This window comes from Eptatretus burgeri, chromosome 17, assembly GCF_056783735.1.
Source record: "Eptatretus burgeri isolate ZD-2024b chromosome 17, Ebu_testis_v1, whole genome shotgun sequence".
Taxonomy (NCBI): domain Eukaryota; kingdom Metazoa; phylum Chordata; class Myxini; order Myxiniformes; family Myxinidae; genus Eptatretus; species Eptatretus burgeri.
The window spans coordinates 30,526,955-30,542,427 of NC_140977.1; the positions used below are offsets into that span (position 1 = coordinate 30,526,955).

General features: G+C 48.5%; 1 protein-coding gene across 2 annotated transcripts in view; it reads left to right on the forward strand.

Annotated features, from left to right (window-relative positions):
• Nucleotides 1-15,473, forward strand: part of LOC147009672 (divergent protein kinase domain 2A-like) — a 35,667-nt gene that overhangs the window by 15,177 nt on the left and 5,017 nt on the right. The window contains exons 3-6 of one of the 2 annotated variants that reach the window (XM_085860970.1): nt 7,697-7,984; nt 8,597-8,932; nt 12,829-13,132; nt 14,355-14,660. In XM_085860970.1, coding sequence (XP_085717096.1) covers nt 7,718-7,984; nt 8,597-8,932; nt 12,829-13,132; nt 14,355-14,660 — 1,213 coding nt within the window. In that variant the 5' untranslated portion in view covers nt 7,697-7,717. Of the gene's footprint in view, nt 1-7,696; nt 7,985-8,596; nt 8,933-12,828; nt 13,133-14,354; nt 15,021-15,473 lie in introns of those variants that run through there. The other variant, XM_085860969.1, reaches the window with a different exon arrangement.

Consider the following 15,473-nt stretch of genomic DNA (forward strand, 5'->3'; position numbering starts at 1 on the left):
TGCAAGGAGCTGCGCGCCCGAGGGAGGCCGGCAGCGCGACCTGGCCGAGGTGGAGACGCTCGTCCGCACATAATAAAGATCCTCTATACCCCGAGCATCAGCAACCCCCCTCCTGTTTCCCCCGCGCTGAGATAGTGCGACCAAGGGGGCCCCGTTCCCACCCCCTGCCAGGCACTGTCCACACGAGGCCCGCGGGTTGCGGGGCCATCGCCGCTCCGCGTCTCATCACCAGACGGGTAGGCCCGACCAGGTCTCGGCCCCAGGCCTACCTCATTCTTGAGGGTATTTCTTTTCCTTGGTTTTGGGTATGTGTTGTCGGCGCCGTCTGTGAAGTAGAATTGTATAAGTGTTGCCGTGTGCTCGGTAGTCGGTATTAGCTCTGCACTGTGTTTTCACTTTTATGTTTGCTTTTTGTGTAAATGGAATTGTGTTTTCTTTTTGTGTGCATTTGGTGGAATTGTATTTGTGTGCTTCCCGTGTGCCGAGAATAAACGTGCTTTATTGTTGAACTGTTCTCCCGCTTCGCTTCGTCTTTTCCTCCATTGAACCCCCATCTTGCTTCACGTAAAGGGTTGGTAGTGGGCTGAATACGCCCGATAATTAATCGAACCGTCGAGGTCGACGATAACACCGCTCGGTTATTCTGATAGTACGGAACGGGTCGCGTAGGTGGCCCGTGTCCGAAGTAGACCTGCGGCGAGGTGCGATCGCCCGGTCTAACCTCCGCGTGGGTACTTAGGTAGTTCGAATTTGGCGAGCAACCCTATCCCACGCGGGGGCTGATTGGCTCGATCGCGGTGAGACCGAAAGGTCCACCCGTGACTGGTTCCCGGCGTTAGTCCGAGAGGGTCACGACTGGATTGTCCGTCCGGTGGGCGACGTGCCGCGATTCGAGTTACGTGGCCGTCGCACGCCGGCGGGCGCGAAGACCGCAACACTGGTGTCAGGTCGTGCGATACAAATTCATCGCCCTCCTCGCGGCACTGGTATCGGAGAACAGGAAAACGGGCTCTCCTGTCTCCGGCTAAATTTACGGGAATCGGTCCAGGGGTGAGAGAAGCGACCCCCGATTCCCTCCAAATTACGAGCGAGCAAATTAACCCTTCACGAGAAGCAAGATGGCGTCTCAAGGCGAGCGGGAGCCGGGGGTATTAGAAATGTATATGTGTAGTAATGTAGAATCCATGGTCCAGGATGGAATCCCCGAGCAGGAAATGTTGATTGTGCAGGAACACGGACTCGCCCAACTGAACCCAGGGCCCGAGGTGGGTGCGGCAGCGGCCGCGGTGTATGACACCTCCCCCCCCCCCCTCTCCACCAAGACCCTTCCCCAACCCTTGCCGAAACGGCTCAGCTGAGTGCATCCAACATGGCCCAGCTATGCGCCATGCTGGCGGCAATGAACGAAAAGATGGATGCGAATACACAAAAAATGGATGCAAACACAAATGAAATGAAAAACGAAATGAAAGGCATGAACGAGAAGATGGATACAAATACAAATGAAATGAAAAACGAAATGAACAAGCAAATAAACGGAATGGAAGCAAACATGAAGGAAGAAATGAAAGAACTACGGGGTGAGACGCAGAACATGGGCCGAAGCCTGCAGGCGGGCATGAAGGCCGTGAGCAGGGAACTTAAAATGGCGACTCCACGTGTGGGAGCAAACGAGCTGGGTGGGGGTGCAACGGCTGACAGGCCCGCGGTGGAGGCGGGTAAAAAATGGTCGTGGAACGTGTTGGGCCAGGGTCGTGACGATGACCGAAAGGGAAAAATTAAATGGGGAGACCAAAACGTGTGAGACGAGACACGAGGTGACGACAACAGAAATAATAGTTGAGACAAGGGAGGTAAAGGGTGAAGAGTTGGCAGAGACACGGGAGATGGGAACGATAGAGGGAAGACTGCACGATGAAGACGGGGTAAGTGACGCACACACACACACGGAGGTAGTGGAGGATAATGGGGGTGAGCTCGCGGAGCGTGCAGGGACCCGGTGCGAGCAGTTGGATGGCCTCCTCCAGGAACAAGGGGAGGGAGTATGCCCCCTTGAGGCGAGTCACGACCAGGTGAGTTCGGTCGTGCTTTGCGAGGTTGAGGGGACGAGTGCTGTGGACGGGTGCACGGAGAGCTTGGGGGGTATAGAGGCCCCGGAGACCCTGGTGGGGACACGAATCCCCAGTGTGGTTGTCCCTGTGTGTGTGGTGCAAGGTGTGAGTGCGGCCCCGTGTGTGGAAGCGACCCCGTGTGTGAGTGGTGTGGTAGCGATGGTGCCAGAGTACGTGCTTCCCAGCACGCCGTGTGTGGATGAGGCACCGTGTGTGGAAGAGGCCGTGTGTGTGAGTGAAACGGCCAGTGTGGATGAGGCACCGCGGGTTAGTGCCCCCGCGTGTGTGGGTGAGGAACCGTGTGTGGATGAGGCACGGTGTGTGGATGAGGCACAGCGGTTGAGTGCCCTCGCGTGTGTGGGTGAGGGACCGCGGGTGAGTTCCCCCGCGCGAGTGAATGGAGCACCATGTGTGAGTAGTATGGTTTGTGTGAGTAGTGAGGCACGCGTGAGTGAACGGCCGTGTGCAAGGTCGCTGTGTGCAAGGGAGACCGTGTGTGTGAGAGAGCGGTATGAGAGGGAGATGTCGGTTGGCATGCGGGAGCACGCAGCCGCGTCTCCCCGTGTGAATGTGATTGAGTGGACTGTGTGCGTCGTAACACGCAGGTATGCGTGTGTGGAATGGAGACGGAGACGGCGACAGAGGAGAGAAAGCCGAGTAGCGGCTGTAGTTGTTTCGAGGACTGTGCCGGGTTCACCCAGCAGTGAGCACGCGGTTCGTGCTGTGCAACGCACGAGACCGCCACGTGCTCGCTTGCGAGAGTGAAGTCCCGGTCCGGAAACGCACGCGGTGGATTTGCCGATCCCGCGGACGGACAAGGTTTAGGCAGGACTACGGATTTGGACCGGACGGGTTCTCCACGCGATCGTGTGTGTTAAGCTCCAACGGGCAAAGCACATGTGTTCGCGTGGGGAACCCCTCGAGACGTGTGGCTTGTGTTTTTTTTTATGCGCACGGTGACGTCATGGCTGCACGTGGGGTTGGAATCCGGCAGGAGGGGTATCTCTGCCGGATGGTCCCGTCCAAGGAGGGACGAGGAACACGTGCAGCTGCATGACGTCACGGGCAGGTGCAAAGTGCGCGAGCTCTGAGTTGCCGCGCAGGTGCTGCGCATGGGGAAAAAAAAAAAAGAAAAAGCAAGCCTCACTTTCGGGTGCACAGGATTCCTGGGCAAGGGATGAAAGACCCCCTTACCTGGGCACAGGATGGGAAACTAGTTAGGGGGAAGGGTTAGCTTAGCTAGACCGACTTCATGGGGCAGGGGTAAGTCCTCATGGAGTCCGTGGAATGGATTAGTTAGAGGGATTGTAGCCAGATTTAGGATGGGAAAATGGGAAATAAAATGGGATTAATTTGGAGACCGTGACAGACTGGTGAATGTGAAGAGGGGACGTAGTTTAGCTACGTAGGTTAAAAGGAACGTGCTACTAGTTTAAGGGACGACGTGGGAGCACGAGTTAGTTAGGGGAGGTAGTTAGGAGGATGGCAGAGTTCGGTGGTGTGTGTGATGAAGAGTTGTTGGTGAGTTATGAGGTGGAGGCATGTGCTTTGTGAGTGAGTGAGGCCAGCGGGTCTGTGTGTATGGAGTGAATGGGGAATGCATGGTGCGATGAGTGATTGGGGGGAGGAGTGACTCCCGCCCAAGGGACCCCGGGGTCAGTATAAAGTGAGTTAGGGGGTTAGTCAAATTGAAAAATGGAGGTCGTTTTGTTGTTGGTGGGAAAGTAGGCTCGAGACCCATTTGGAGGGGTGCAGGAGCCCTGTTGATGGGCTTGGGAGCGTGGCTGCGAAAGGTGAGTATCGCTGAGTGGGTACCCCGGGCACCAGGCTAGTCGGCCGCGGTAGGCCAAGGGCCCATGGGGGCCGGGATAGAGTAGTGGGCACGGGTGCGCCTGCTTGGTGCGGGGGCCCGGGCGCCATTAGCCGCGTGGGCAGTGCAGTGGGCACGGGTGACCCTCGGAAAGGGGCCCGGGAGGCCGGCCTGCCACGTGTGCGTTTCAGGAGGTGCCATGGGGGCACTCCCGGTGTTAGGGAGCTGGTAGGCTCGGAGGCAGTGTAGTGCCCGGGGTGCCATAGCGGAGATTCGGCAGAGGGTCGTGCCTGCCGGAGGGAGCCACGTGTCCCAGCCAGGAGACCGTGTGAGGGCACGGAGAGAAAATTGGGGGGCGAGGCCCGAAATTGTGAGGACACCAACACAGGCGACGGGAATCTGGGTTTATAGAACCAATAGTTTAAGCGAGAGGCGCTTGTTGAAAGCCCCGGGGTAGTTCAACAGTTAAATGGATAGGGTAGATTAGGAGATGTACCCCTCCGCACCATCCATCCCCTCGCTGTCATTGTGGGCCGCTGGACCCACTTTGGGTTAAGATCGCCGAACTCTGGGGAGGCCATTCTGAGGCTTCGTTGGGCCTCGACACAGGACGCTAGCTCTCCCTTGTTCCCCTCCGGGAAGGGAACGTAGGGGTTGGGAGTAGGCTAGGTGACAGAATAGGTTAGCCGAACAAGGACGATAAAGGGGGTTAGGGGACGATTTATAGTGGGGAAGTAAAAATAAAAACAATAAAAAATTAAGTCGGGGCTAAATTGGGGTTTGACAAATTAAGGGAGTGGGTATGTACAGTGACAGGCAAAGGCGATAGGTTGGGAGGGAGACAGGTAGGTAGGTCCGAGCCCGCCTTCCAAGTGGCCAGCACCACCGCACTCCCTCCACCAACTTCCACTGACGGCAAAAGCTGGCCAGCTTCATCTGCTGGCTGTGTTACTGCAAGGCCTGTGCCGGCCAGTTCATCTGCTGGCTGTTTTTCTTCGAGGCCTGTGCCGGCCTGGTTCTGCGGGCTGAGTTTGCCTGCAGCGGCCTTCTTCTGCGGGCTGTGTTTGCCTGCTGCCTTTGCCATGCCATGCCCACTGCCCCTGTTCACCAGCCCCCGTTCAATTTTTGCTTTGCCCCCCCTGTTCATTTCCATGTGCGCCAGGATCAAGGCAACAGTTTGCAAGCTGCGAGAACTGCCCTGTTGGCAGCTACAACACGGGCCTGCAGTGGCGGCCCGTGCACTGTGTTTGCGTCCATCCATCCATGCATCCATTCGTTGTGCTCATTGCGTGTGCCACTTGAGCTGGCACGGAGACTACGTTTGTGCAGCCCATGCACCGTTGTGGTTCACTGCGTTCAGTTCAAAAGGGAAGGCCTTGGACTGCGTGTGAGCAGCCAGCCACGTTCCCTGTCACCTGCATTGTTTTGAGCCAGAGACTGCATGTGGGCAGCCTGGCTCCCTGCTAACTGCTTTTCTTTGCAGAGTTCAGTGATCCTGGGCCATGGTTTAGTGTAAAATTTGTAAGTTAAGGTTAAGATGTACTGTAAATATGAGTGCGCCCCCGGCATGTATGTCTTAGCGCCGGCAATTTTATTTAAGTCGTCCGTGTGAGTGAGTTTGTTTAGGTAGTTACGCAGCCCTCAGGTTATTTATTTTGGGGACACGAATACCATGAATGTCGCACTCAGGGATCCGTAGGTAAAATGTACTAGGGGAAAACTACACATGATGGCACACGAAAATTTGACGACTCGGGACGAGTCTGTAAAAGGGAAGGGGGTAGTGTTGTGGTTACCAGATTCGCAAACCACCATTCAGGTCCCTTAGGTGAGGTATCTCGGTAAGTGCATGTGTAGTTAGGCCCAAACCCGTTGTCTAGTGGGAATACATGTCATTTATACGTGCTGCGACTCTTCAGGATAGCCGTTTTTCTTTTACTATCTTTATTTTGGACCAATCGCCACCATCACAACCACAACGCCGCTTCACCACAACCGCCATGACCTTTACCGTCACAACTCGCCACCATCGCATCACCGTCATCTCGCGCCACTCATGGGCACCGATGCTGGACTCGTGTAGGGCGCACGTTGAACAGCGTGTACAAAATCACGGATTTTCTGCTTCAAAAACGGATCCAAAAACGACACACGCCCACTTTTGCCGTCCAATCGGTGAGCGAGGGGCGACTGGCCCGCCCCAGGGCGATCGATATATGCAAATTTGTGGATCAAAAGCCTTCACGCCCACTTTTTCTCGGGCCAATGGGGAGGCGAGTTGAAAGGTCAAAGGGAGGGGGTCAAAGGCGAAGTTACGGGGGGGATAAAAGGACGGTGTTCGTCAGTCAAAGGAGTCGTAAAAGTCGGAGCGAAAGAGTCAGCAGAACGGAGGCGAAGGAGTCGGAACGAGGGGAAGGAGTCGGAACAGAGAGTCAAGACTTCGCGGGCGGTGGAGCTGCTCGTCGTGTGCGTTGGAGTCGGAACGGAGGGGACGAGCTGTGGAGAGGCGGCGAGTCGGACGAAGCGGTGCTCGCGTCGTGCAAGGAGCTGCGCGCCGAGGGAGGCCGGCAGCGCGACCTGGCCGAGGTGGAGACGCTCGTCGCACATAATAAACATCCTCTATACCCCGAGCATCACCAACCCCCTCCTGTTTCCCCCGCGCTGAGATAGTGCGACCAAGGGGCCCCGTTCCCACCCCCTGCCAGGCACTGTCCACGAGGCCCGCGGGTTGCGGGCCATCGCCGCTCCGCGTCTCATCACCAGACGGGTAGGCCCGACCAGGTCTCGGCCCCAGGCCTACCTCATTCTTGAGGGTATTTCTTTTCCTTGGTTTTGGGTATGTGTTGTCGGCGCCGTCTGTGAAGTAGAATTGTATAAGTGTTGCCGTGTGCTCGGTAGTCGGTATTAGCTCTGCACTGTGTTTTCACTTTTATGTTTGCTTTTGTGTAAATGGAATTGTGTTTTCTTTTTGTGTGCATTTGGTGGAATTGTATTTGTGTGCTTCCGTGTGCCGAGAATAAACGTGCTTTATTGTTGAACTGTTCTCCGCTTCGCTTCGTCTTTTCCTCCATTGAACCCCATCTTGCTTCACGTAAAGGGTTGGAAGTGGGCTGGATACGCCCGATAATTAATCGAACCGTCGAGGACGACGATAACACCGCTCGGTTCTTCTGATAGTACGAAACGGGTGGCAAGTGGCCCGTGTCCGAAGTCGACCTGCGGCGAGGTGCGATCGCCCGGTCTACCCTCCGCGTGGGTACTTAGGTAGTTCGAATTTGGCGAGCAACCCTATCCCACGCGGGGGCTGATTGGCTCGATCGCGGTGTGACCGAAAGGTCCACCCGTGACTGGTTCCCGGCGTTAGTCCGAGAGGGTCACGACTGGATTGTCCGTCCGGTGGGCGACGTGCCGCGATTCGAGTTACGTGGCCGTCGCACGCCGGCGGGCGCGAAGACCGCAACAATATATATATACGAAAGGGTGGAATTTTCTTTTTCTTCATTGTACTATATCTTTTCTTTTTTTCTGAATGTGTGCACACTTGTAGAAATATTTAATTATTTTTTACATTTCCCCTAGTCTCTCTCCCCCCCATCCCCCCCTCCTCATCAACGTATTTTTATTGTCAGTACCACTGTATTGCTTAACTTTTTGCTGAGTATATTGTGAAATACCCTGTTCTGGCACAGTTGCATTGAGAAGTAATGTCGATGAATGAGATGCTGGATTTGTTAATGTCAAGGCCTTTTATAATTGATCATCCCACGTTAAACAGGTGTGGAGCTGATGAAATGTCATGGCCCTGTGGTGCTGCCCTCTTTACCGCCGTTTTCTTCGTGCTCCATGTGGCTGCTACACCTTTCTGGTCATCGTGACTGTAGTGTGGGCCCTCTTGTCCATGATCTTTGGCTTTAACAACAGTTTGAAAGATGCAGACTTTATTGGGCTCACTGCTTGTCCAGCCTGTTTGGGCACCAGCTGGTGTCATCAATTTTTATCTGGTCAGTTGAAGCTGAACTTCTGGTGGCGACTGAGGCTTCTCAATTTTCTCAACCACAAACAGGTGTGTGTGTGCGTGCATGCGCGGTCCATGGCATTGAAAATGTTAACAAGGGCAAAATAATGTGGATCTGATCCTGACTCCCAAAGAAGCTTCATTATTCATGTGTTATGGGGGTATCAACAGATATAGACAGGGAAAGATAATGAGCATACCGGTAGCTGGCCAACCAACCACGTGCTTGTTGAATTTGAAAACAATATTGGATGAAATACGATCTTTAACTTTCATAAGTGAGTGCAAACAGAGAAAATTGCCAATTTAATAGCAGACTGTGGCCAACACCGTGGGATCGGCAACGTTGTCTTTTGCTGACACTGTGACAGACAGCATTTTTAGTTCTGTTGTACTATACCAGGAGTCAGATTGGAGAGAGGATATCTCATTGGTAAACTTGCTATCACTGCATATCTAGCCCCCAACTTGGGAAAATACAAGGAAGCTGAGACACAGCATGAGGCTGTATTTTATACTTTGTAGATGGAATGGTCATTGAGGAATTTACTGATTATGCTGTCAGGGATGTTGGAATAATTGTGAGGAAATTATGTTGAGACTACAAATATAATAAATTGGCAAGGCTATGAAGTTTAAAATATTTTTCATCCTTTCCAGGTGTTTTTTGGACATTTCCGTGATGACAGGAAAGGGTGGGTGTCAGTTGTCTTCAAACGTCTCGCATCGGCCGACGAGATCTTGGCGCTAGACCAGAGACTTTGCCATGAGGCTGGACTTCCCGGACACTGCAACGTATCACATGCCGTGAGGTTCTTTGAGAAAGTCATTCAGCTGAACACCGAAGTTGCAAGTGGCTGGTCTGATGTATTGAGGTGCCCATCACGACTCCTGCTTCAGCAGTTGGCAAAAAGACATGGCGAGGATAGTGGTGTTTCAGGCCTTGCTCATTTTACCTACACTTTGAGGCTGAACCCAGAACCAGTCATTCTTCAGGTGGGAGATGATGGAAAGAACGAACGCATGTTGGGCTGTGCAATTGGTTAAACTGATTTTTGTATCGTTATGGCTGTTTGTCGGCCTGAGATAGAGGGTGTGTGTGCATATATGTGCATGTATATAATGTATATATCAAAATATATATGGTGCCTATGGAAAGTCAACACCGTCTTTCTAAATTTTACTTGTTGTTGCCTTAAAGCCTGGAATTAAAATGCATTAAATCAGACTTTTTCCTACTTTCTTTACACGTCGTAACTGACAAATTCCAAGTGAAAAACAAATCTACAAATTTCAGAAAATTCATTAAAAATACAAAAGAATATCGTGGTTGGATAAGTGTCCACCCCATTATAATAGCAATTGTAAATTAGCTCAGGTGTAACCAATGACCTTCAAAATCACACACCAAGTTAATTGGCCTCCACCTTTGTTAAATTGTCATGATTCTAATTATTTCAGAATAAAATCAGCTGTTCCAGTAGGTTTTCTCTGCTGGGTAGTGCATTTCACAACAAAGACTCAACCACGAGAACCAAGGAGCTTTCAAAAGACCTCTGGGATATAGTTGTGGAAAGGAACAGATCAGGGGATGGGTATAAAAAGACAAGACCATTAAGAAGTGTAAGGTGTATAATACCACTAAGACCCTGCGTAGATCAGGTCGTCCCTCCAAACTGGATGACCAAGCAAGGAGGAAACTGATCCCAGAGGCTACCAAGAGGCCAATGGCAACTTTGAAAGACCTACATGCCTTTATGGCAGAGAGTGGTCACTGTGTCCATGTGACAACAATATCCCAAGCACTCCACAAGTCTGTCCAGTATGGTAGGATGTCAATAAGGAAGCCATTACTCAAAAAAGCCCACCTTGAGTCCCATTTAAGGTATGCAAAAATCTGACTCCGGAGATTCTGAAGCCATGTGGCAAAAAATTTTGTGATCTAACCAAACCAAGATGGAACTTTTTGGCCAAAATGCAAAACATTACGTTTGGCACAAACCGAACACAGTACATCACCCAAAGAACACCATCCCTACTGTGAAGCATAGTGATGGCAGCATCATGTTATGGGGATGTTTCTCATCAGCAGAGACTGGGGCACTTGTCAGGATAGAATGGAAAATGGATGGAGGAAAATGTCAGAAAATGGATGGAGGAAAATGAAAAATCCCAGAGGAAAACCTGCTGCCCTCTGCAAGAATGCTGAAATTGGGATGGAAGTTCCCCTTTCAGCATGACAACGACCCAAAACACAGCCAAAGCTACACTGGAGTGACTAAGGACCAAAAAGATAAATCTCCTGAGTGACCCAGTCAGAGGCCCAACCTAAATCCAATCGAAAATCTGTGGCAGGACTTGATTTCTGCCCATCAACGCTCCCCATGCAGCTTGACTGAGCTTGAACAGTTTTGTACGGAAAAATGGGCAAATATTACCCAAACAAGGTGTGCAAAGTTGGTAAAGACCTATCCCAACAGACTCACAGCTGTAATTGCTGTCAAAGATGCTTCCACCAAGTATTGACTCAGGGGGGCGAACACTTATCCAACCAAGACATTCTAGTTTTGTATTTTTAATTGATTTTCTGAAATTTGTGAATTTGTTTTTCACTTGGAAGTTGTGGAAGACGATGTGTAAATAAAGGTGGAAAAAAAATCTGATTTAATGCAAGTTAATTCCAGGCTACAAGGTAACAAAAGGTGAAAATTTTGAAAGAGGGTGTAGACTTTTTGTAGGCATTGCATATATGCATGTGTATGTATATGTATGTGATGAGCACTCCGCTGATTCCCATTGGACAACAGTCCACACCAAAGTGTCGCCTCCAACACAGAGGCTTCGGCGTGGTGACTCTGTCAAAGCGACAAATATGATATGATCATCATCAGTTCAACATCCAACGTAACCACCAATCCAGATTTTAGGCTTATTTGCCCTCATCGGGATTGTATCCCGATAAATATCTAACCAATGATTACCACCTTCGTCGTTTATACATCAGCATCTCCTGACTTAGAGTGAGCATTGCCACGGATTGTCTCGCACGGTAAAACCGCATAATCCGCACAGAACAACCAGACGCACCTCCTAACTGTTGGGAGTGTGTGTGTGTGTGTGTGTGTGTGTGTGTGTGTGTGTGTGTGTGTGTGTGTGTGTGTGTGTGTGTGTGTGTGTGTGTGTGTGTGTGTGTGTGTGTGTGTGTGTGTATATTACACGAAGTGTGTTAAAAAAGTATTCAACCTTAATTTTTCGTGCATAAACAAATGAAGCTAGGGAGGCGTGGTTTGGTGCACGTATGTAGGTGATCCTAATCCGTATGCGTGAATATTTTCCCGCCTGCAGAAGCTGTCAGTCGCCGACAGACCGCCGATGAGTGAGGAAGTGGAAGTGAGCGCCGTTGGATTTTTGTTTTTGACAAAATGACGGATCACTGTGGTCTCATCACCAGTGATCACTGTGTTGAAGAAGTTGGGATCACTGTTCACAGTCTCCAGCATGTCCTGTGCGATCTCCAAACGGAGTTGCTTCTGCTCGATCATTAGCAGCTTTGGCAATAACTTTGCTGAGATTCTCCTTAAGCCCAAATCCTCAGTCACAATGGAATCAACGGATCCAATGCTGACGCCCGCTTCGTCTGCAAGTTCTCTGATCGTGATTCGACGATCCTGCATCAGCAGGGTCCTCACTTGGTCAATGACGATCTCATTTCGGGATGTTGAGGGCCTACCAGAATGTGCTTCAATTTCCGCTGATGTGTGACCATCTTTGAAGCGGTTGTACCACTCTTTTATCCGTATGATGCCCGTTGCTTCGTTCCCAAAGGCCTGTTGAATCTTGCGGATCATTTCCACTTGGGAATCGCCAAGCTTTACACAAAATTTGATGCAGTAGCGTTGTTCAAGTTTTTCCGTCATTTTGTCAAAAACGAAAATCCAACGGCGCTCACTTACACTTCCTCACTCATCGGCGGTCTGTCGGCGACTGACAGCTTCTGCAGGCGGGAAAATATTCATGCATACGGATTAGGATTGCCTACATACGTGCACCAAACCACGCCTCCCTAGCTTCATTTGTTTACACACGAAAAATTAAGGTTGGATACTTTTTGAACACACCTTATATATATATATATATATATATATATATATATATATATATATATATATATATATATATATATATATATATATATATATATATATATGTGTGTGTGTGTTACATCATATACCCTGTACACGGGTAATTGGTTTATTTTCACTTGGTAGCCCCATTTTTCAAAAACCTAGCTGAAATGTTGTCAGGTGCTGTTACGGGTGTTTAAACGAGTTAACTATTTGAACATGAGGTCCTCTATGATAGCAGATAACATAAAACAGTTGGAAATAACCTTTTTTTTTAATAACCTATAAAACAGTTGGGAATACCCTGTTATTCTCCAAAAGATGAGTACCATATTAATCCAAGGTTCGGATGTACTCTCTCGATCAATTCCTTTCACAGTTGCGATATTGGCAAGGGCTTGAATAAAAAACAGTTTGGAAATGTATGCATGCTTTAACATTATTACAATCCAATAGTATGGGCCAGTCTACATTTAACAATTTGGTAAAAAGAACAGTAGGACTGTAATTATTTTAATTATATTATTTAGTGGTTGTATTTTTGTCCATATTGAGATTAGAATCCATGTTAAAAGGTTTGCTTTTTTTATTCATTCTAAATCCATTTATTTTACTGATCCTTAAAACAACCTTCCCTTTGGCATCTACAGGTGATAGCAAAGTTGTCCCTTCCCCGTTCTTCCCATCCCTCTTCCCCAACCCGTGTCTCACTGTTTTGTAAACCTCTTTTCCTTCTACCAAAGTACAGTAGTACCTTTTACGCTGCAGGCCTTTCCCAAGTCAGAGGGCTGGCCTTTCCCGCAGTACCTCGGGGCTTGTGGCCGCTTCATTGCCGTGGTGAATGCTGGGCCTGGACTATGGTCATTTGTTGGTGCACCCTGGTACCGGAGGGCCGCCCTTGCTCGGGACCTCCTGAACCTTGCTGAGAAGCTTACCTGGAGTGACTTGCATTTTTCACTCTATATGCTCGACGTCACCTTTGATAACTTTGCCGTGGACCCCGTCGACGGGCATCCTGTGCTCGTGGATGCAGAGAATGTGCTTGTGGTGGATCGAGAACATGTACGAGAAGGTGTGTGATGCCACATGAATAAGAATTAGATAACCAAGTGCATTTAATCAAATAGCTTGGATCATTTTAATCAAGAATCCGAGATCAAAAGGTTTGAGCACGCATGCCTACTCAAAAAATTGTGTGGAATTCAAAAATAAATTCCTTGGTAGAGGCAAGTGGTGGATTGTGGGTGAAAAGTTAATGGGGTTTTTTTGTTTGTTTTTTAACTCCCCTCCATCTTTGCACCTTGTTTGTTTCAAATGGAATCCGACTTTTATGTTTTCTGAAAATGGAATGTATTTCAGCAACGTTTAAGAGTGGTTCAGATTTGACACAGCCTTTCATTTGTATCCATAAGTACAAACGCATTCCTTTCCAACATACAATGAAACTTTGGACGTGCACTTGCCAATTCGGTGGAGAACCTTCCTGTATATCTTAGATGTATAATTATTTAGGACGTTAGCTAGTGCAGGACATTCTTCAAAGCTTAATTTTGTTAAGAATTAAAATGTCAGTTTAATTGCTTTCTTTTAAACTTATTGACCAGAATCAGTGGGGCAATGATTACATTTGGTGACAAAAATGGTTACATTCGGTAATGAAACTCAGTGACCAGACTCAGTCTTTTGCATGTCATTAATCTTGGTGATTCCGCTCCGAATATTGAAGGTTGGTGATTGATTAATATCTTTTCTAAGCTTCGGCACGATCTGTTTACCAAGTTTGTGCTCCCTTTGACACACGACTCCAGCGGTCTTTGTTTATAAATACAATCACATTCTACATCGAATGAAAATGTCACAAACACATCACTGAGATCGATTTATTTTGATATAGTGTGTATTCATTCATCATCATTGTCACCAAGTCCACAAGCTCAAGTCATTAAGGTCATGTCAGGTATGGGAGCATGCGCCGGAGCAGCGCGTCGCTGCTCTTTAAGGCCAAGTCGAAAGTCACAAAATTTGCGAGTCAAGTCCAAGTTGCCATCTCTGCCGTATTGTAATTAAATTTTCTACAGTGCATCACATTACACTTGTGAACAGTAAATGGATTAGCCATTACAGCAGTCAGGTTCAAAAGTGAAGAAATGGACAAAATGCTGCATGAAAGACTATTAGGAGAAAATTATCATCAAATTGTTAATCTACTTACCTTGTTCTGACATTTTGTTTAAATGTGCAAATGTACCATTCCTCTCATCCCCACTCCCATCCATCTTCTCTCCCTCCCCTAGCCAAGCCTGAGGGATGGAATGAATGGTATGAGAGTGACTCGTATAATGAGAATGATGTCCCCTGTGAGGCCTGCCTCACCTACTCGTATACATCACTGTGCAATCACCTCTACCATGATCACAACTTCTACGCGATCTGCCACAACTTGCTGGGTGCAGGGGCAAGATGGCGTGGTTGGCAGGGTGGTCTTCTACAGGGCGCACCGCCTTATATCACTGCCGACGGGCGCTTGATCACTTTGTTGCAGCAATGTGAACAACCGACAAACAGATTTAAGGCTCCACTGAATGTCAAACCGAAGATAGGTACCAGAGTACATGCAGCTAAAGAACTCACAATGATGTTGGATGTGATACTTAAAGGCCATTAAGAAGAGTAATGTCCAAGATTTCCTTATATCTTCCATCTGACATGAGGCTGATAATGCTCGGAAATCACTCGTTGTACATAGTCAATTTTGGACCTGAGGAGGTGATAAAAACTAACCCACGAGTCTTACTGTAATGGAGCAAACGTGGATGTCACCAAAACTCCAAAATTGGCTTGTGGCAGAAATAGCGCCACCTTTGGTCGTAGCAGGTATTGCACATCATTGTCCTTTATCTTATCGTATGGAGGATGACATGTTGTGATCAATAAAAATTTTCAAAAATCAAAATTATAAAGTGCATTTGCAAGAATGGTCAGCAGCACTTTGCCCACTGAAGATGGGCTGAGAAGGTTACTGTTAAAATCTGCAAATGTATTTCTTCCATTTGCACAATGTTGCCAAAATCCCCTCATGCCTGAATCAGAAACTGAACCTTTGCCTAACGCTTTCATAACATCATGTTTATACTATTTGCAATTCCTTTGGGAGACTTGCCTGCTTCTTCTCTCAGGCATACGGAACTGGTGCAGAATACAGCAGCCATGCTTTTTGGTTCAGGCTTGGAAATTTGATTACCTCACTCCAATTCCCAGGATTCTTCACTTGCTTCCTGTACATCAGTTTAGAGAATTTAAAATTCTGTTAATAGCCTTTAAAGTTGTGGGAAGTGGTTCCACTATTTTATATATATATATATATATATATATATATATATATATATATATATATATATATATATATATATACA